The sequence below is a fragment of the Solanum dulcamara genome, chromosome 8, assembly GCF_947179165.1.
Source record: "Solanum dulcamara chromosome 8, daSolDulc1.2, whole genome shotgun sequence".
NCBI lineage: Eukaryota > Viridiplantae > Streptophyta > Magnoliopsida > Solanales > Solanaceae > Solanum > Solanum dulcamara.
This window is the reverse complement of record NC_077244.1, coordinates 63,268,013-63,289,815: the sequence shown is the minus strand read 5'-3', so window position 1 is coordinate 63,289,815 and position 21,803 is coordinate 63,268,013. Positions and strand designations below refer to the sequence as shown.

At 34.6% G+C, this 21,803-nt stretch overlaps 2 protein-coding genes across 6 annotated transcripts in view; one reads left to right on the top strand and one right to left on the bottom strand.

The window, feature by feature from the left end:
• LOC129899154 (kinesin-like protein KIN-7C, mitochondrial) overlaps nucleotides 1–15,423 on the top strand; it is a 41,807-nt gene extending 26,384 nt beyond the window's left edge. For 3 of the 4 annotated variants that reach the window (XM_055973987.1, XM_055973985.1, XM_055973988.1), the window contains 9 exons: nucleotides 3,910–4,050; nucleotides 4,154–4,279; nucleotides 5,446–5,496; nucleotides 5,603–5,650; nucleotides 5,731–6,039; nucleotides 6,132–6,854; nucleotides 12,843–12,932; nucleotides 14,384–14,443; nucleotides 15,154–15,423. In XM_055973987.1, the coding sequence (XP_055829962.1) occupies nucleotides 3,910–4,050; nucleotides 4,154–4,279; nucleotides 5,446–5,496; nucleotides 5,603–5,650; nucleotides 5,731–6,039; nucleotides 6,132–6,854; nucleotides 12,843–12,932; nucleotides 14,384–14,404 (1,509 nt within the window). In that variant the 3' untranslated portion in view covers nucleotides 14,405–14,443; nucleotides 15,154–15,423. Of the gene's footprint in view, nucleotides 1–3,909; nucleotides 4,051–4,153; nucleotides 4,280–5,445; nucleotides 5,497–5,602; nucleotides 5,651–5,730; nucleotides 6,040–6,131; nucleotides 6,855–12,842; nucleotides 12,933–14,383; nucleotides 14,444–15,137 lie in introns of all 4 variants that reach the window. The other variant, XM_055973986.1, reaches the window with a different exon arrangement.
• On the bottom strand, nucleotides 15,276–18,853 carry LOC129899155 (aspartic proteinase Asp1-like). 2 transcript variants are annotated; one of them, XM_055973991.1, is made up of 9 exons: nucleotides 18,521–18,853; nucleotides 17,459–17,576; nucleotides 17,080–17,306; nucleotides 16,633–16,854; nucleotides 16,416–16,554; nucleotides 16,147–16,341; nucleotides 15,991–16,063; nucleotides 15,642–15,726; nucleotides 15,276–15,548 (listed from the first exon to the last, which is right to left on the bottom strand). In XM_055973991.1, the coding sequence occupies exons 1-9, from the start codon at nucleotides 18,730–18,732 to the stop codon at nucleotides 15,461–15,463; spliced, it is 1,359 nt and encodes a 452-aa protein (XP_055829966.1). In that variant the 5' UTR covers nucleotides 18,733–18,853; the 3' UTR covers nucleotides 15,276–15,460. The 2 variants fall into 2 exon arrangements, with proteins under 2 accessions (XP_055829966.1, XP_055829965.1); XM_055973990.1 differs by having other exon boundaries at nucleotides 16,633–16,866; nucleotides 18,521–18,852.
• Nucleotides 18,854–21,803: the final 2,950 nt, after the last annotated feature.

Below are 21,803 nucleotides of genomic sequence, written 5' to 3'. Positions count from 1 at the left end.
ATTCTTTAAGTTGCAATCTTAAGTTGTTGCAGCAACTTAAGTAGTTCGTAAAGCAACTGATTAAGTAGCTGTAGTTTTAATTTCTTAAGTTGCAACCTTAAATTGTTGCAACAACTGCTTAAATTACTGCAGCAACTTAAGTAGTTGCTGCAACAACAACTTAAGTTGTTGCACTCACTTGTTTGAAAAATAATATAATTTGTGTACTGTTTGATCAATTATGGTAGTTTGTTTTCCTATTTTATTGAAGAATTAGTTATATTAATATATGATTTATGTTTTGTCTCATGTGTGTAGATAAAATGGCTCCAAGAAAGAGAAACATTAATTTAAGCACTACTCTTCGAAAATCTAAAAGAATCAGTACAGAAGCCCAAAGAGAAAAAGAAGCAGAAGCAACAACATCTACTAATAAATTGGCACTATTTGCTGATCATGCCACGATGGCAGATAGTCAGGCAGCTTCTAGGCATACGGATGAGGGTTTTGAGTCCCAACATCAATCATCAATGAAGAAGTCTATACAAAGAGAAGAAAATGTAGATGATAAAGATGATTCTTCTTCAAAACAGGCAAGCGAATCAGAACACCAAAAAGATTCTAAAAATAGAGTTTCCATTGATGTCGGAGATGGTGATCAGGTTGGTGATGTTGAGGATGATCTTGAGGATTAGGATGATGTTGTGTTGCTCTTGAAAGAAGAACAAAACACCTTCATGATAGACCTATTCCTTCATCTTCTATTGCCGAGTCTCCTTACAGTCCTTCAATGGATGCTATCGTCAAGACTATTAAATTTCCAGATTATGACTTGCATACATTGATGGACAATCAGCTTCCTGATTTGAAGGGTGGTATTGTTGTTCGGTCAGGTATGGAAAAATCATTCAATAAGTTTAAAAAGATTTTTAAGGAAAAAAATTAGATTTTTTTTCTGGTCTAGTATATTTGGAAAGTATCTAGACCTGTCCGATAAAATTACTCCATTTCATATGAAGTTGGCACATCAACTTCTTCGATGAAAAATTATTAGTGATGACACAAATGTACTCTGGATCAACTATTAAGGCATGCCGGTTTGTTTTGGCATGAAAGAATTTGCAATTATGACAAACTTAAACTGTCATATTACTCTTAGTGTTGCCTAATTGGAAAAGTCATCCAAGTCAACTAAGATTGTTGAGAGACATAGCAAATTGCTTAAGTTGGTTAGAAAGAGCTTGAGAGAGAAGGATTTGATTTCCCTTCTAAATTCAAGTTCTGAAAGGTTGAAAAAACTTACAAGAAGTCACTGTGCTTATTTTCCTTCCAACTGGATTGAGCTCTGCGCCAACCGTAAAAATTGAGTGGGATTGGAAACAATATTCTTTGTGCGCGCGGTTAGCGGAGAGCTCAATCCAGTTGGAAGGAATTTTTGTGCTTGGATCGCGTGCACAAAGAATACTGTGCACAAATCAAAGTAAGCACAATGACTTCTTGTAAGTTTTTCAACCTTTTCAGAACTTGAATTTAGATGGGCAATCAAATCCTTCTCTTTGAAACTCTTTCCAACCAACTTAAGCAATTTGCTACGTCTCTCGGCAATCTTAGTTGACTTGGATGACTTTTCCAATTGGGCAACAGTAAGAGTACTATGACAGTTTAAGGCTGTCATAATTGCAAATTCTTTCATGCCAAAACAAACCGACATTCCATAATAGTTGATCCAAAGTATATTTGTTTCATCGCTAATAATTTTTCGTCGAAGAAGTTGATATACCAACTTCATATGAAATGGAGTTATTTTATCAGATAGGTCTCGATACTTTCCAAATATACTACACTGGAAAAATCTTTCTAATTTTTTTTCCTTAAGAATCTTTTTAAATTCACTGAATGATTTTCCCATACCTGACCGAACAACAATACTACCCTTCAAATCAGGACGTTGATTGTCCATCAATGTATGCAAGTCGCAATCTGAAAATAGTCTTGACGATAACATCTATTGAAGGACTGTCAGGAGGAGACTTGACAACAGACGATGAAGGAACAAGTCTATCATGAAGCTCTTATGTTCTTCTTTCAAGCAACACAACATCAAAATCACCATCTCCAACGTCAATGGAATTTCTATTTTCAGAATCTTTTTGGTGTTCTGATTCGCTTGCCTGTTTTGAAGAAGAATCATCTACATTTTCTTCTTCTTGTGCAGACTTCTCCATTGTTGATTGATGTTGGGACTCATAACTATCATCCGTATGTCTAGGGCTAGAAGTTGCCTGACTATCTGCCATCATGGCATGATCAACAAGTAGTGCCAATTTATTAGTAGTGTTTGCTGCTTCTTTTTCTCTTTGGGCTTATGTACTGATTCTTTTAGATTTTTGAGGAGCAGTGCTTGAATTAATGTTTCTCTTTCTTGGAGCCATTTTATCTACACACATGAGACAAAGCATAAATCATATATTAATATAACTAATTCTTTAATAAATAGGAAAACAACTACTATAGTACACAAATTGTATTTTTTCAAACAAGTGAGTGCAACAACTTAAGTTGTTGTAACTTAAGAAATTAAAACTACAGCTACTTAAGCAGTTGCTTTACGAACTACTTAAGTTGCTGCAACAACTTAAAGAATTTATTGCAGCAACTTAAGTAGTTACTGTTGCAACACCTTAAGATTGAAACTTAAGGGATTTTCAGTTTGCAACACCTTAACGTTGCAACTCAAGGGATTTACTGTAGCAACTTAATCAGTTGTTTCATCAACTACTTAAGGTTGCAACAGCAACTTAAATGATTACATCAACTGCTTAAGTTGTTGCGACAAATTCAACAACTAATGATTTTCTTTTAACAATTGAGAGAGTGGCTCAGTAAGTACTTCGTCTGTTGAAAAAAATCAGACAACTTTTTGAGGTTGTTGCAACAACTACTTACCTTTTTTTACTCTTATTTTTTCTCCTATTTCATTCATATATCATTTATTTCATATTTAGATTTTTGTGATATCTTCAGATTTTCATCAATTTCGCACCACAATAAATACAAATACAATGTTCATTTAAGGCACAAAATAATAAAATATGTGAAAACAAGAAAATCCCTATTCTTCTTTTTAAATCATCACACCCTAACTGTTTAAGAAAACTCGAAACCCTAACTATTTAAGAAGTTTTTTTACCTCTGTTCACAATGACAATAACGGCGTGAGAAGGAAACGAATGACGAAGAAGATGAAGAGCGAAGCGGAGAACTTGAAGAACGGACGGTTGCTGCAGAAGAATTGAAGAAGAGAGTGAAAAGACGGAAGTTTTTGATTTGAATTGGGTCAGTTGGAGGTCCAATAATGAGAGTTCGGGATATTTTGTATTTTATAAAAGATTAAGAAGTTTTAAAAATTACATTTTACACCCACTTAACTTTATCTCCTAATTAATAGAAGGTTTGACTTGGGCTTGGTCAAATTTTCACCTTTTCTCAATTGGAAACTTATTTGTCACCTCCCACTAAATTTTCTCCAGTATCTATATTCTATGCAAGAGTTAGATTACATGGTTACGAATGCATTTTCCATATGGTCAATTTTCAGTTGGATTTAAAGGTGATTTTTAAAAATAGGTAGAGATGGAAGGCTGTGTTCAGAGAACTGCTTATTTTTTTCGTCAGAAGTAATTGATTTGATGAACTTATTATGGTGCCTATAAGGTGATATCAAAATTTCACTTTAGGTTAAAGATGCCTAGAAATGTACAATGCCTTCCAGGTTTGAGTGTGCCATGATTTCCCCAATCATGTTTTTGTGCACTCTGTCAGGTTAATTTATGCTAAATAAACCATCAGCTTGTATGCAATTTCTGGATAATGATTTTACAGTCGTCCTCTCCTTATAACTCTGCTAGGATGCTCAATCTTCTTTTGCAGACTGGGACCACTATAACTGATCAAATGGATCTTCTTCACGAGCAAGTGAAGATGCTAGCTGGTGAGGTTGCATTATGTGTTAGTTCTCTTAAACGAGTATCAGAGCAAGCAGTTAAGAGTCCTGGGGACTTGCAACTTCAGGTTAGCCATTTTTTAACATTGAACTTTATATTATTTTTCCAGATATAATGGATACTGAATTTGTATATTAGTAGTCATGCCTATATATTTGTCTCATGATTAGGAGCAAATGCGAAACTTAAAGGATGAAATAAGAGGAAAAAAGCTTCAGATACGTATTCTGGAGCAACGCATGGTTGGATCAGTGGAAAGGATGCCACAGGGCTCAACCAATATTGAGATTTCTCAGGTATTGAACAAAAAAGTTATGCGGAAATACTTGTAATCTATTTAGAAAATTTAGGGATTTTAATAGGAGCAGACATACTTGTAATGAACCTCTGAACCTAACCAGAATGGGCTAAATTGATAAAGTCCAGAATCATCGAGTGATGTTGTGATGGATGTATGACCAATGCGATTCACTTGGAATTGGGCCAAGTCCAGTAAAACCTTTGCTCTTTCACTTTTCTTGCACCTGTTGGTTTGGTTCATAATGAGTAGGTCTCCAAATTTGAGAGAGAACTTATCCCTTTCTGAAGGCTTGTTTGATCTTCTTGGGCTCATTTCTTGTCATCTTTCACTTCCCTCTTCGCTACTACTCTTCTTATACCATATTCTTAAAGAATCTTGCAGTTTCTAAATTGACCATAACCCTTAACCTAGGTCAAAGAAATTCGTCAGAGATAAAATCCCTAATGATCGTGTAACTCCTTGGATCAAAAGAATCTGAGCATCCAACCCAAGACCTTAAGGCAACAGCTTTATGCTTTTGAGAGAAATGGCGGAATTTGATACATGGATGTTTATGTAATGAAGACTTTGGAGTGCTTGTGGATGGGAGTAGTCTAGGACCATTTAAACCCCTTCAGAAACCTCTAAGCAACCGATTAGAAACAGATGCTGCATTCTTTAATACACTCCTATGCGTGTAATCCCGTTGTAGGGTTTCCACGTGGATGATTTTGTTTTTAAGTAGCGAGAAGAGGCTCAACAGAAGCAGAAATAAAGGAGACAAATCAAGCTCAACAAGCTAATGATTGGGCCTAAAGCATTATTAATAGCTTGATGGGCTAAGTTGAGAGAGAGAAGCCTAAAGTGAAAGAGAGAAAGCAGTTGTTCAAGCGTGCTTACCAGTGTTTGGTTTTGATTTCATGTAAAGAATTTGAACTCCAACCCGAAATTTGAAGGCAATGGATGGAGTAGCTCATGATCATTGAAACCCCTTTGGAAATCCCAATTTATTGAGGTGTCCAACTCCTAGACCAAACAGGAGAGTTAGAGGGATGTAATAACAAAAGGTTATGTTAGTGCCATCTGTTGCAGGATGCATCCCAAGTCCATGTCTAGTTTCTTACTATGAGTAACTTCTTATCACATAATGACATTTGAATTCTGATCTTCACTCAAATGTAGGCGTTATCCAAGCTAGCTACTCAACTAAATGAAAAGGCTTTCGAGCTGGAGGTATGTATGGTCAGCTCTTTGAGCTGTATTAGACTCAATCATTTGATATTAACTACCTAGTTAAATGCTGCTGGACTAACTCAATTTAGTTTTTTGTCATGATAAGATTAAATCTGCAGACAACAGGGTACTGCAAGAGCAACTAAAATTGAAGGTAGATTTGTAGTCTTTCTATGGTCCGCTATTCAGATGTTACATTCTTCTAAACTCTAATGAAAATCGTTGGTCCTGAAGATGATGGAGAATTCTGAGATGCAAGAAACTATCCTTCTGCTGAGGCAACAACTTGATTCCTTATTATCAGAAAAAAAAATTACATGCCAGCAGCAGGATGCAGACCATGAAGCTGCCACACTTGCAGCATATTCGGAGGGATCTATAGAAGCTAAATTTGAAAGGGAGGCTGGGGCTCATTCATATGAAGAGAGAATTACGAATGAAAATACACAAACTAGTAATATGAGATCAAATAAAAGATTTGTGCATGAAGTCTCCAATGACTCTAGTGTTGATACACTTTTGAACTCTCAGCTTCTGTCACAGGTAATCTTCTTCAATTGATATGCTTTTGATGTAAATTTCATAATGTAATATAATATATATTCATATATATAATCATGTTTTCTTCCTCTTAGACTGCTGAGATAGAGTCCCTGAAACAAGAGAAAGAGCAAATTATTGAGGAGAAGGAAGCCTTAGAAATTCACCATCAAAAGCTAGCTGAGGAAGCTTCGTATGCAAAAGAGTTGGCGGCGGCGGCAGCAGTAGAACTCCGGAACTTAGCTGAAGAGGTAACTAAGCTCTCCTACCTAAATGCCAAACTTGCTGCTGAAAAAGATGCACCTTGCAAAAATAGCTTCTGTCAGAGATCTGTTTCATTTGATATGAAGCAAAATGGTGATGGTGGAGGTCAGCCTGATGCACATGTTAGGAAGACAGAAGATTGTTTATCAGTGGATGAGTTGGAGCAAGAACTGAATGCGCGACACCAAAGAGAAGCTTCTTTGGTTGCTGCACTGTATGAGAGAGATAAAATAGAAAGTGAACTGCGTAAACAACTTGATGAAACAAAGAGGCGAGAAGAAGATATGGAGAATGAGCTTGCCAATATGTGGGTACTTGTTGGAAAGATGAGGAAATCTGGTCCTGTTTCCCAGACTGTCTCATTTGAGGGGTCAGATGTGTCTAATATCTTGGAAGCAAAATCAAGAAATGACATTTCCTTGTCCAAAGATAAAAAAGTTAGTGAAACATTTGAAAACATTCCTTCTGTGGATACATCAGAAGAATTGAAGATTCGTTACCATAAGGAAAGGAAAAGGTGCAAGGAACTAGATGATTTAGTTTCAAGATTAAAGGTATTTTCTTTTCTCATTTCCACGCTTTATTTAAGTTGGTGCCTCTGATTAATATACATTTTTCCAGTAGCTACTGTCTTGCTATTACCTCACTGTGTCTGTAGAGCAAAGTATGGAATTGAGAGTTCTAATGAACTCAAATAAAGAACTGCTTAACAAACTTTGCAAGAGTGGAGAGAGAGAGAGAGAGAGAAGGGGTGGATTTTTCACATTAAATGAAAGATTAAAGAGATCCATCCATGAGTTGCACAATTTCACAACTGATTCTAACTGAAATCAGGAATGCAACTAACCAACTCTGTGAACATTGCAGCTAACAAATTCTGTGAACTATAGACACTTTCATCAAATGACTATTATTCAGCTTTCTTTTGCTTCTCTGCTTTTTGTTTCTTCTACTCTTTCTTGATGTCAATAGTTTCCTTTTCCTTTCTCATCTGTCCCATTCTTCATTTAGTGATTCTTGCTCTTGATTTATAGGCTGATGTTTTGAAAACAAAAACTGACCCTTGCAACTGAAGCTAATTAAGTAGAATTACAAAAGCAATTAAATATGAAATTAAATGCATTAACCTAGTTCTTTATTTGGCTGATTGATTGAGAAGTAATAATCAATTTCTTAGTTGAGGTTATCTTTTTGTAGGCATGTTGCAGTTACATTTTAATGGTGTTTGATTTGAGTTGTTAAGTTTAATATTGTCATTATTGTTTATTGGATGCCGAAATTAATAATTTGAATATCAACTTTCATGTTATAAGAACTAATTATTTATTTGTTAGCCTAGTTTTGGATACGTGCGTTGCATGTATATACCATGCTATTTACTGCAAATTTTTAAACCAGTAAAAGTGTGATAAACAACAACAACAACAACAACAACCCAGTGAAATCCCACAACGTGAGGTCTGGGGAGGATAAAGTGTACGCAGACCTTACTCCTACCAAGGTAGGACGACTGTTTTCGAAAGACCCCCGGCTCAGTAAAAGCATAAAAAAAGGTCAGATAAGGATAAAAAGTTCAAAGCGATATGGGAAAGCAAATAACGAAAGCAATACAGATAAAATAGAGCAATCAAAGTACAGAAAGTAATAGCTAATAACATAAATCAGACCACAAGAAATTATGGTGCGCTAATGGCCTACTAATAAGGAAGAATAATGAGACTATGAACTAGCCTTCTACCCTAATGTGGGTCCTCCATACCCTCCTATCTAAGGTCATGTCCTCGGTAAGTTGTAACTGCGTCATGTCCTGTTTAATCACCTCTCCCCAATATTTCTTCGGCCTACCCCTACCTCTTCTGAAACCATCCATGGCCAACCTCTCAAACCTCCGCACTGAGGCATCTGTGTCTCTCCTCTTCACATGCCCAAACCATCTCAGTCGCATTTTCCGCATCTTGTCTTCCACCGAGGCCACTTCTACCTTGTCTCGAATAGCCTCATTTCTAATCTTGTCGCTCCTGGTATACCCACACATCTATCTCAACATTCTCATCTCGACAACTTTCATCTTTTGGATGTGAGAGACCTTAACTGGCCAACACTCCGCCCCATATAACATAGCCGGTCTAACCACCACTTTGTAGAACTTGCCCTTAAGTTGTGGTGGCACCTTCTTATCACATAGCACACCAGAAGCGAGCCTCCATTTCATCCACCCTGCCCCTATACGATGTGTGACATCATCGTCAATCTCCCCGCTGCCTTGCATGATAGACCTAAGGTACTTGAAACTACTTTTCTTTTGGATGGCCTAGTCATCAAGCCTAACTCCCGCGCCAACCTCCTGAGGTGTCTCACTGAACTTGCACTCCAAGTACTCTGTCTTGGACCTACTCAGCGTAAACCCTTTAGACTCCAAGATATGTCTCCAATCCTCCAACTTAGTGTCAACTCCGCTACGAGTCTCATCGATCAAGACTATGTCGTCCACGAAAAGCATACACCATGGCACCTCACCCTGAATTTGTCACGTCAATCCATCCATCACCAAGACAAATAAAAATGGACTAAGAGCTGATCCTTGATGCAACCCCATCACAACTGGGAAGTGCTCTGAGTCACCTCCGACTGTCCTTAACCTGGTTTTGGCGCCCTCATACATGTCCTTGATCACCCTAATGTATGGCACAGGTACTCCTTTAGCCTCCAAACATCTCCATAGTATCTCTCGTGGCACTTTATCGTAGGCCTTTTCTAGGTCGATGAATACCATATGCAAGTCCCTCTTCCTCTCCCTATACTGCTCCACCAGTCTCCTCATAAGATGGATGGCTTTTGTAGTTGAGCGTCCCGGCATAAATCTGAACTGGTTCTCTGAAATAGACACGTCTCTCCTCACCCTCATCTCCACTACTCTTTCCCATACTTTCATAGTATGACTTAGAAGCTTGATACCTCTATAGTTGTTGCAACTCTGGATATCCCCCTTATTTTTGATAGAGGGATCATTACGCTCGACCTCTATTCTTCGGGCATCGTTGTCGTCTTAAAGATGACATTAAATAACCTAGTCAGCCACTCCAAACCTACCGAGCTCGCGCTCTTCCAAAATTCCACAAGAATCTCGTCAGGTCCAGTCGCTCTTCCCCAGCGCATCCTACGAACAACACCCTTAACCTCCTCGACTGTAATACTCCTGCAACACCCAAAATCGTGACGCCTCCCTGTATGTTCCTAAAAGTGTGATATACTTATGAAATAATATTTGAGGGTTAAACTGTGCAGGTGCAATTAGCAAAATATGAAATAATATAAATTGATATATATTCCATCATAATCTAGTCGGGCCCTTCTCCGGACCCTGCGCATAGCGGGAGCTTAAGTGCACCGGGCTGCCCTTTTTTATTCCATCATAATCTATTAACTAAAATTATATAGTTGGATGACATTTGTGCTAATAAAGGGACATATAGATATTGATGATTATAATTTTAAACAAAGTAATAATATAACTGTGATAATTTTCATTCAAAAAATGATATAACGGTGATAATTGCTTGCCTAGAACTTTGATCTTTCTTCTCCAATTCTAAATATAAGAGCCGTCCTTTTTGTATTCCTACATCTTAGCTAGGAGAGAAAATTAAGGCTTTTGGCATGAATTCTGATATTGAAGAGAATAAAATTAGTTAACCTATGAAAGCAGTAATTTTTATTGGACCAGTAAGAACCTTAAGCTGAGAAAACAAGTGTTCATTGAATTATTTTCTAAGCGTCTGATGCTATGCATTCAAAAATTAAACATGATAGCGAATAAAAAAAGCTACCAAAACAACATAAAATTACATAGATAAACTCTACCTAGAATCCTAATTCTTGAATCCAATTCGATTGATCTCAATTTAGCATACACAAAAGTTAAAGAATTAAACTATATGAATAAGCATATTGTTAAGATCAAGGGACTTGTTCCATTATCAGTCTCATACTCTTTCACAAATGTGAATAAGCATACCGTTCAAATCTACTTACTTCTAGAAGAGTATGAAACTGACAAAAGGTGAAAGAGCTAACTGCATTATTATAAGACTTCAATTGAGAATACAAAAAGATTTTACCAGTGGTAAAGAAACTTCATGCATTATAACATTTTATATTTTCATATAAAGAGTATAAGAAAATTAATGACTCGATTTATTATAGAAGTAGTGGAGAGAATTGCTTTTAATGTGCCTACATTAATATGCTAATTTTTTCCCCTTAGTTTTATCAGAATGTATGATTCCATCTTTGTACAAAAATTTTATGGTAGTAATTTTCGCTTAAAGGGTAAAAAAATTGTTCAACTTTTCATGGACAATAAGATCATTCAACGTTTTTCCTTTTCTCACGTGTAATATGTTGATGGATAAAAATTAAAAAGATTGTATAAGAGTCCTAAAAAATTTGTAGCTGAGTAATAGATTAAGACTTTAAAAAGTAAGGATGGTGAATGCTGATCTTATGTAGCTAATTCAAAGGAAGAGCTTCTTTCTATATTAGTTATATATTTATCTTAAAGGTAACGTTGAGTAAAACAAAATAGATTCATTAGACACGGTTTTTTTTTCCGCAGCAATCTTTTAAAATTAAATCAACAATCAAAGAGAAAGTGAAACTAATCATCTAACTATTATGCTCTGCAAAAAACGCATTCTTGCATTCCGTTTTACAAAGAAAATAATTTAAGTAATGCTCTAAATTTACAAGAATACAAAAGAAGTAAGAGTATAACAGAATTAAGAAATAAAACAATGAAAAATGAAGCACTTAATCTTCAAGAATCACATCAGAAGTCTAATAAAGTTTTATCAACTTGCTTAATTCAATTGTAATGGCCATTGCTATTCAACTTCCAATCAACATCTTAGCACAAACATTTGACATAAATCTCTCTTTCGGCATTGTTTCAATGACCCTAAAAATCACCGAGGCAAAATTTATTGCAGCGGTCACTATATCAAACCTTATAGGCCCCTTCAAGTGCACTTACCACTAACAAAATAACAATTCCTTGCAAAAAAAGGGAAGCTTGATTATTAGTATTAATAATTTAGTGTTCATTTTATAAAGCTCTGTGTAACAGAAATATTGTCGTTTTCCTCTGTAGAAAGTTACTCAATTGATTTGCTAGAGAAATAGATTACTGTTATAATTTATCAATCTAATAAATCAAGTTACAGGTGGATTGAATGTTAAAATAGACCAACTAAACATTAAGAAAGAAAAATAAATTTAATTATCTTACAAAATAAGTATTCTATTAAAAATGAAAAGGAACCTTTGATTGCCAAAACTCCATCGAACTTTATAATTATTATTTTTTATGACAAGGGAACCCACAGCCGCTACCCTTTGGATGTGCACATGTTAAACTCCACTCTTGTGCAATAACTCTCAAGTCACACAAGAGACGTAAACTGCATTAGACAAGCCCCGTGCGACGAGTTTGACTGTGAAGACTAACCCCTTGCGATGGCAAGGGGTTTCGAACTTGAGACCTCCATTATGGAAGTTCCTAGCCAAATCATCTGAGCCACCCCGAAGAGTTCAAACTTTATAATTGTAACTTTGTTATTCTGATAGTGTTTATGAATTGTCCTGGATAAACATCTTGTAGAAGAAATATCAAGTTCTAATAAAAAAAATGTAAGGAGGAAATGATATTCTCTGAAAGAACATAAATGAGAAACTCATTATTTCCCAAAATGTCCTCCACATTAAAAAAGGTCATTGCTATACAAGTAATGATCTTCCACGTGATATGAAGAGACATCTTATTATTTAAAAAGTGATACACTATTTCAGATTTGTTAAAAGATATTAAAAACGTAATAAAAGTTATCTAAATACCATGATTACTTTTTGAAGAAGTGATTTCAAGAAGTAACATCATACGCAACTAAGCAACTCCAAGACATTGAAAAATATTATTAAAGGAGCATTGTTTCTCACTTCCAAGAAGGATCAGATATAACTAGTATTTATAGTCCTAACTAATAGACCCTTGTGATCCCAAATAGCCGTTATTAAGACTAAGAAACTTAAAAGCATAATACCTTTCACATTCTTCTACATTATTATGAGATTTGACCTTTACATGATCAATAATTAGAAGAAGCCTAAGCATCATATCTTGTCATCTAGCTATGTGACCTACTTAATTACCAGTATGTTGATTCATTGTACCACACTATGTATAGGCATATTTATCTGTATTAGAATTAGCAAAAATGCATTGTAATTTTAATTTTAGGTGGAGGGTAAAATGGTCGTTCAATATTTAATGGACTTTTTGGTAATTCAACTTAGGGTTCCACTTTTTGAATAGTATGATGATAACTTCTATTTTCTGTAAATTGTGCGCTTTACTTTGAAGAACTAGGACTGCTAAAGACTCAGGAGTCTTGTCGTGTATTGTACTCTCCCCCCAAGACATGATTTCATCAATCTGGCATTTATTTGGACCTTACAAGATTAACTACATTTTTACTGAAATTTAGGGTGATGATTTGGGTGGCTTGGATATTAATGCACTCGAAGAGCTGCAAAGCCTTCATGTTGAGGCCATCACCAAGATTTGTCGTGCAAAGGTTAGAGCGCTCCCTGCACTAAATTTATTAATTGACAGGCTGAATAGGAAATCTTCTGTTTTCCACTTTATTTGTGGTTCTTTTAAGAATCTTTAGATCAATTATTCCTCTATGTTACTCATGCTGTCTTGCAAGCATTACCATCTAAACTTGCATCTACTGGGAAGTATAGAGGATGCTTTTGAGTCGTAGGAATATATGCTCTATCAAAAAAGACAGTCGTAGATAATCTGTCTAATGATTATATGGTTATTTAGTGAACTACACTTCAGGGACACTACTTTGATACTCTCAGTATTAGGTTCTTTAGATAGGAACCTCCTCAGCAAGTCAAATATGTGAAAGTTCAATAAATAACTAAGTGAGAACTGTCTGCATGCCTGTGGAACAACCTCATGGATTGACATCTGTAGGATACATGAACAGTTCTACATAAAATGTGATTTTCAGGGTTGAAAGATTAATGCAGTTTTTGGCATCCTCATAATCCATCTTTGAAAGTTCTCTCCAAGACTTGGCTTGTAGATTTGCAGTGTAGCTGGGAGCTAATTTGTTCATTACTTAAGATGGTTTCAGCTTGACTGTTGAAATGTTGTGCAGAATACATTGATTCATGTGTTTTTACTGTTTAACTGAAGGTTAAAACTTATTTATTTCACTACTTAATGGTTATTGTTGTCTAGAAAAATGTGTTATTGTGCAGTAACTCAACAACAATATACCCAATGTAATTCCACAAGTAGGGTCTAGGGAGGGTGGTATAAACACAACCTTACCCTCCCTACCTTGTGAAAGTAGAGAGGTTGTTTTCGGAAGACCTTCGGCTCAAGAATGTGCAAGGATTTGTAGTTCCTTTTATTTTTTATCTTTCTGTGAGGGTTTGATCGCATTGAGCAGAAGTCTACATTCATTAGATTATTATGTCGTGGAACTTGGCCAGCTGATCCATCATCTTTCCAGGAAGTTGGAATCATTGAAGCTACAGTTGCTTCAGATGAGGGTATCAAATTTTCTTATGATATACATGTCCTAGAAAGTTCGGCCTTCCATGAGCAATATAATAGAACTTACTACGCATTTATATCGAGAATGTCCGATTGTCTTTATTGGTTCAGCCTTCCATGAGCAATATAATAGAACTTAGTACGCATTTATATCGAGGATGTCCGATTGGTCTTTATTGGTGTGTGGTATTAGGGGTAGATGAATTGGCATGTTGTCTTAGGTTGTTGAGACAATTAGTATTTTCTTCTCAGCATATTCAAATGGCCTTCTCCAAGTACATTGGCTTAACTCTTGTTTTCCCCTCAGGATCTGAAAGGGGGGTCAAATATTTTACATGGAATATTTTGCTGTAACTGAAAAAACCTTTTAAAACAATTTAATTATTATTAATTTTTTTATATTTTTGCACCTGGGACTCACATTGACATTTATCTTTGAATATGCAGTGCTTGATTGATGTTTTATAGCATTTCACTTAGGAGTTCCTGAACTCTCTGACATCTAAGGTGAGCTTGCCACAGCTCAAGCAAATATACTTTCTTAGAGTATTATTCTCCAACGGGCTGATGCTCTTACTCTGGAGATAGATATGTCATTTGGTCCCTATGATTAATTGAGTAAATGCATAGGTAAAGATAATAACATAATTTAAAACCCTCTATTCATGAAAATGAATTGCTTTTTTAATCTATGGAAGTTTGATTTCTTTTTCGATTCTTTGTTAACATAACCCTTAAATGTGCTTAGCTAAGGTTGGTCTCCAGCTTTTATTTCCAGAGTACCGAATATAGTAGACCGGAAAGATTATCTTCATCTCTGGGCTGTTCAGAAATGCATTCTTCCCTTGTGCGTGAATCTCTCTGATATTTTATAAAAAGTAAAATTCAGATATCCAAAAACTACTCAACTAGATCAAGTGTACTAAAAATTGCAATTTTCTTTATATCAAAATGGCAAAAGAAAACATATTAAATGAAAATGAAAATTTACTTTGTAAGGATCTCGAGAAGCCAAAAATGTGGAAGACAACACTAGTATTATTTATTTAAAAGATGAATTCTGTGTTTCAACACTACTCTAATACCTCACTCTGTGATTTCATTGTTAAATTTCCAAATTGCCGTTTTGAGTGTACAACTTCATTTTATTATATGTTAATGTTACCCTCAAGAAATTGTTTCAAATATATCTACTATGTAGTTTCCATTTCTGACAGGTATTACGCCAATTGCATCAACTCGTAGTAGCAGCAGATACAACCGGGGGCCCAAAGTGTATATCTAACTGAAAGATTCAAAGCTAGGAGATGATCTTTTGACGTGCGCTAATCCTGTACTATTGTATGTATTTGGGATAAACTCGATTACTTTGGTGTAGGTCATAAGGAACATTTCAGTAATATATTTGTATTCTCAATGACTGGTCAATTATACTTGTTACTCTAAACATTTACAGAAAATGGCATCAAAGCCACATTAGCATCTCACTTCGTCACCTTATTTCTGGCCTTCTGCTTCAAAGAGTCAAACTTTGCAGGACATATCCCTTTCGTATATGCCTATGTTGGTAGGGTATGCATCATAATATTCCTCCCCATAATCATGACTGGTGCTGTTCATGAAAAGAAAAAGGTTATGCTGAGTAGCGTACTATCCCCGTAATGTGAATAGCAAGAAAATGTACAATAGAGTTTATGAAGTCTACGGTAGTTTGTTGCAGTTTGTTGGAAGCCATCCAATCTGTTTTCTCTCATTATCGTATATCACCATTTTGTCTAGTAGAGAAATATCTGTCAGTGAAAAGAACGAACAGAATTAGAAAGATCAAGTGCACAAACAACTTGGACACAAAATTCTTCTCAAAAACTAGTGCTCTCCTTGATTATTTGTGCAGATTAAGAACTGAAGTTTCTCTTCATTTTGTCAAATACTTCTCCATCATTATTTTTAAACATTATGACAAAGCAACCCTGCAAGCAAGTACTTTTAACAGGCCACTGTCTCTAGGACTGACTGATTTTGTGAATGTATTATTTTAAGCAGCACTTTCGTACCTCCAATCAGATTATAATTTCCTAATCCAACTTCTGCACCATTCAGTATGCCCAGGCATACATTACCATGCTCCTGAGAGAACACCAGCAAAAATCAGTCTTTGATATCGTCCAACCATAGTTTAATGCCTAGGGAACAGTTGAAAAGGTACTTACAGTAAGAATAAGATAAGCCTCAGGCAGAAGCTGAAACTCAACATTCTTGGCTTTCATGAAACTCAGTGTAAATGGCTTGAAGTAGATTGTGGCGTCATTAACAGATTTGAAGGATTTGGAGCCACTCCAGCAGACGGGAAGGCTTTTGTCATCCGCTGCATCAGTCAGCTGCTTTGCATTTATGTTTTTCTTTATCTGAAGACAGATTATTATTAGAGAACTGGAAAAAATCAAGCATTTAGGACTATAACAACACTTCCCCAACTTACTGAAGATAGCAAAATATCATAAGCTTTTGAACTAAAGTAACTGAAGGTACTTCCACTGTCAAAAATAATTGGAAGACCCTTGACTCCTGTGGCCTGCCGGTCAAATAAGAGCTCTGCTGGTCCCAAAGAGTAGTGCTTTCTGAAATAATAGAAACGCATCAACATTTTATTCAGAAGTTCCAAAGCTTGGGATACTATAACATAGTGGAGGACATACTCCGAATATGTTTTCTCTATTGGTCTCCAAGCAATTCCAGAAGAGGGAAGAACATCATCACCGAAGAAAAGATACCCTCCACCTTGCCCACTTAAACAGTGACCCACTACATTTCTGATAAGACCCAAGCCACTCAATTGTGATACGATGCTTGATTTTCCATTGCCAAGACCAAGAATTCCATCCGTAAAAGGTGTATGAGTAGAAGCTGGCACTTCTTGACTGTAACCACAACTGTAGAATATCACTTAATTCAGTTTTTTTGGCAAGTCAAAAAGTCACTGATTAACACCAACTTGGTGTCAAAGGGTACGTAAGACGACTCAATCAGGAGCTCATAAATTAAAAGCATCGGATATTTAATAATGAACAAGTGAAAGAAACAGAAAGGCCTCTCGAGTCAATTTTTAAGGTCAACTACAAGTACTGTAATTATATGTTTCTCACCCAAATATTAGATGAGGAGCAACAATGCTACCATTGGTGAATGTTAGTGGAAATGTGTCTTTGACCAGCACTCCCAAGGATGAACCATTATCTGCATACGCAACCTCATAGTCGCATTGCTCATTAGGGTCATGACAAGGATGGTTCTCGGGCCAGTGAAGGGATGTGCATACAGGATCCTTACATGTGACAACATTGTTATGTGGTTTGTAAAGATGGTGAGGGGCCTGCAAGGTGCATATTCTAGATATTAAGACAAACATAGACTAATGCTTCAGGGTTGAACATGATTTGATATCATGGTATACAAAGATCAGATAAATTGATGATCTTTCAGGCAAAGATTTAAGTTATAGACAAGGAAAAGGGAGTAATTTACCGGGGTGCATTTTGCACAAGGTGCATCACACTGCAGCCAAGTTAGGTCACTACCAGTGTCTATATCAAGAAAGTAAGGTTTGGGGGGTTGGCCAACCTCAAGGGTCACCTGATAATACCTGCACGTAAAGAGACCACCTTGATTTACAAGAAAGAACAGGTATAGAAAATTTGAGAGTATTTCAAAGTTTTGAATAGAGAAAAAAAATAAACGTCTGATCTTGAAACATACAGATAATCCTCTTTTTTGGTCTTTTTATGATGGAGGTGTCTGGGCAGCTAATATGCACCAACACTTAAACACGGAGAATAAATGACTTTAGCCTTCTTTTTTTTCCTTATTTGAGATTTGAACCTTGGTGTTCCATGGTAGATTGGTGCTTATAGATAATAATATCTTCCTTAATTTAGAATTTGCACCCTCTGCTAGTAAGACCTTATAAAATTACATGTTGATAAAGTTACTTGGTCATGTAAACAAGAAAAATGCCCACACTTAGCACTCTTCTGGAAGCTTCAAATCAGTCACAAGACTCACAACTATCCCTGCAGCTCTTGTACTTTCCTTTAATTTCCTTTCATATAGCTAAGATTTAGAACTCTTATTGCGAAGTAGGACATTGTACTAGATAATAATACCATTTGAATGATATCAGAATCCTCTTCTTCTCTAACCCCAATTCCCAGATCCACACACACACACAATTTCTACCCTATCAGCAAACCATAAAAGCATGTTAATTGACCTGCCAATTATCGAAAGGAGGAGGAAACAAAAAGAGTTAACTAAAGCAGTACAAAACAAAACCAGTGATTAAATGGCCCTTCCCTTTGAAAAGCACAATTAGATACCTTATCACTAAACAAACATCCATCACTAATTAGTACTACATAGAACCCTTCAAGAATTGGTGAATTTCAATCAAGAATAAACAAAGCTCACTGACAATCAAAATCCCCAAATTAATGAAAACACAATAGATGATAGTTTAGAAGAAAAAAATGATATTACAACACAACCTTTCAAGAATTAATCAAATTTTAGAAAGAAAAAGAGGAATACCCATTAGGATATACATTTCCAGCTAAAGGGAACACAAGAGAGGAACCATATTTTAACTGCTTCTTCCATATTGGAAGATTAAAAGCACAGAAACAGCTTTCCAGTAGTAGCAAAAAGTGAAACACCAACACCATCACTTTGATGGTCATTTTGGAACAAGAGCACGAAAATCCAAAAGGGGTTGCACCAAAATCCAACAGCATCACTTTCATGGTGATTTTGGAACAAAATCCAGATAAGAAGGCACTTTCTTGATCTCCAAAAGCTAAGAAAAAAGTTCAATTCATGCCAAGTATAAAGAGTTCATTTAACTGCACAACCACTTCAAAAATTTTAAAGTGGAAATATGTCTCATTATATATAATCTCCTTAAGTATAAAATAAAATAAAAACTAAAAATATAAATATGCCTTATGAATTTGGACAAAGAAAGTAGCATATTATTCTTATATTCCCTCGGTGTCATTTTAATTCATTTGATTTGATATGATATTTAAGAGACAAAAAATTAAACTTATGGTTTAATACAATTTTTATATATTTATATTTTTGTAAATCATTTCTTAAAAAAGAAGAATTTTAAAATTAAATTATTTTTAATTATAGTAAATTGACATTATTTTTCTTTGTGTTTTTTTATATTAGTAATCTCTCAGTCCAAAATAAGTTTTTGCAAAAGAAAAATTATCCCAAAAAAGTATTACTCCAAAAATTTAAGATAAAAATAATAATTGTTTTTAATTATAAAAGGATAAATTGATACTTAGTTTGGATGAATTTATTTACTTAATTCTCAAAAATGTATAATAAATAAGGATAATTTAATAAATTATATTAAATATTTTTTAAAAACCATGAAATAAATTTTAAAAAAATACTTAATTTGAGATGATTGAAGTATAAATAAAATAAAATAAAATAAGGTAAAGGGAGCATGTTTGCAATAATATTGAATAGGATTGGGTTAATGTTTGTGATATTAATTGGTGAGCCACATCCTCAACTTGGAGAGGTTTGTGAATTGTGGCTGAGTGAACATCTTCGTATTCACGCTATACGATGGCACAGATAATTTGTCACTTTCCCATCTACGTAAAAACAACAAACATGCTCAATATCGTATGTGGGGTATGAAAAAAAGATTGTTTTCGATAGATTCTCAATTTATAAAAGTTATTATATATATGTGCTTGTGTTAGTATGGGTTTAATATGTGTTATTTTTTTATTTTAATTTATGTGGCATAAATAGAATTTAAAGAGTCAATATAGAATTTAGAGAATTGATTAATTTTAATATGATTTTTAAATATTTTAAATTGTTAATTATTGTGATTTATATTATTTTTACGATATTTTCGAACAATATATGTTACTCATCTATCCCTATTTATGCGGCACTTATTCGAGAGTCAATCAAACTTTTTATATATTTTTAAATATTTTAAGTTGTTAATTATCGTGATTTATAGTATTTTTTACGTAGTTTTAAAATAATATATATTACTCTATTTGTCCCAATAAATGTAGCACAGATACACTTTGATTTTTTAAATATTTTTAAAATTATTTTAAGTTATCAATTATCATGATTAAATAAGATAAAAATTAAAATGGAAGAACCACTGAAAATTATAGATATATCCTCAAGCTGCTCAAGCAAGCATGTCAACCTACAGCCTGCTTGAGCAGCGGAAGGCACAATTCTGTCGTTTTCAAATTGAATAATATATGTTACTTAGTTTGTCCCATTTTATGTGACACCAATAGATAATTTCGAGAATCAATCGAATTTTTTTATGTTTTTAAAAATATTTTAAGCTGCCAATTATCATGATCTATAGTATTTTTTGGCAATTTTTAAATATATAAAAAATTGAAATATAAGACAAACAAATTAAAACAAAAAAAACCACAAAACAATTACAAATATATCTTCAATCTGCTCAAGCAGGCATGTCGACCTACTGCCTGCTTGAGCAGCTTAACTCCCTCTTATTATATAAGAGAATTTTTTCATACTAGGTTTGAAAAAAAATGTAAGAATAAAAAGTTATGATGAAAATATAAATAACAAAATAGTGAAGATAACCAAAATAAAATAAACAACATTAGAAATAAAATGGAAAAATAACATAATGATAGCACAATAATAATAATAATAATGGTAAGGGGATAAATAGGTGTTCTTGACTAGAAATCGTGATCTATCATTGATGGAAAGAGAGAAAACGTTAGACTATATATTAATCATCTATTTTAATCCTTAATATTTCATGTTCTCCTATCGAAGATCATATCATCGGTGTGCTAAAGATATGGCATGTAATTCTATCTAGTTATCATTTTTTAATTTTTCTTCGATCTACCTCCTACTCTTCTCAAACCTTTCATTGTCAACCTCTTCACTAAGGCATATGTGCTCATCCTATTTGCATGTCCGAATCATCTCAAACTCACTTCCCGCACTTGTCCACTAAGGAGGCTACTATCACCTTGTTTGTACGTCTTCGTTCGTAATCTTGTCACTCCGATCCTTGTATGTTCACACATCCATTATTTAAGCATCCTGGTCTCCACTATTTATCCTCATTTTTTGAATGTACGGATTCTTGACTGACCAACACTCCATCTCGTATAATATAGTCAGTCTAACAATCACTCTATAGAAATTAATTAATTATCGGTCTTTAAGTCGTGGTGACACATTATTCTTTATTTCATCTATTTGGCTTCAATAGGATGTGTGACATTCTTATTGATCTTTCCATTTTCTTGGATTATAGATGCAAGATATTTGAAGCTTCCTCTCTTTGATATCACTAATGTAATAAATCATCTCCTTCCCATTTATCTGTTGTGATGTGATACTAAACTCGCACTCTATATACTTTATTCTAATCTTGATCAATGAGATCTAAAAAAAATTAAGATGTATTAATTTTTACTTTGCGAAGATAGAGAGCCTTTATTGGATATTAATATGAAAATGAAGTCACCGTTTGTTATAACGTGAAAACGGATCCTCTCTAGAAAAGCTTGCAAGGTCATAACTTACAGCTTTTGCTGTAAATTTACATAATTATGACTACTCTTAATTAGATAATGCTCTCTCCGGCCGTTTCATTTTGCTTAATCTGTTTGACTTCATATTTTTTCCGACCGATTATAATAAATTGAATGATAATTTTATTATATCATCTTTTAAATTAGAGGCGTTTTAAAAATTTTGAGACGATGAATTTATTATGATAAAAGAGTGAATTTAAGATATAAATTTGACC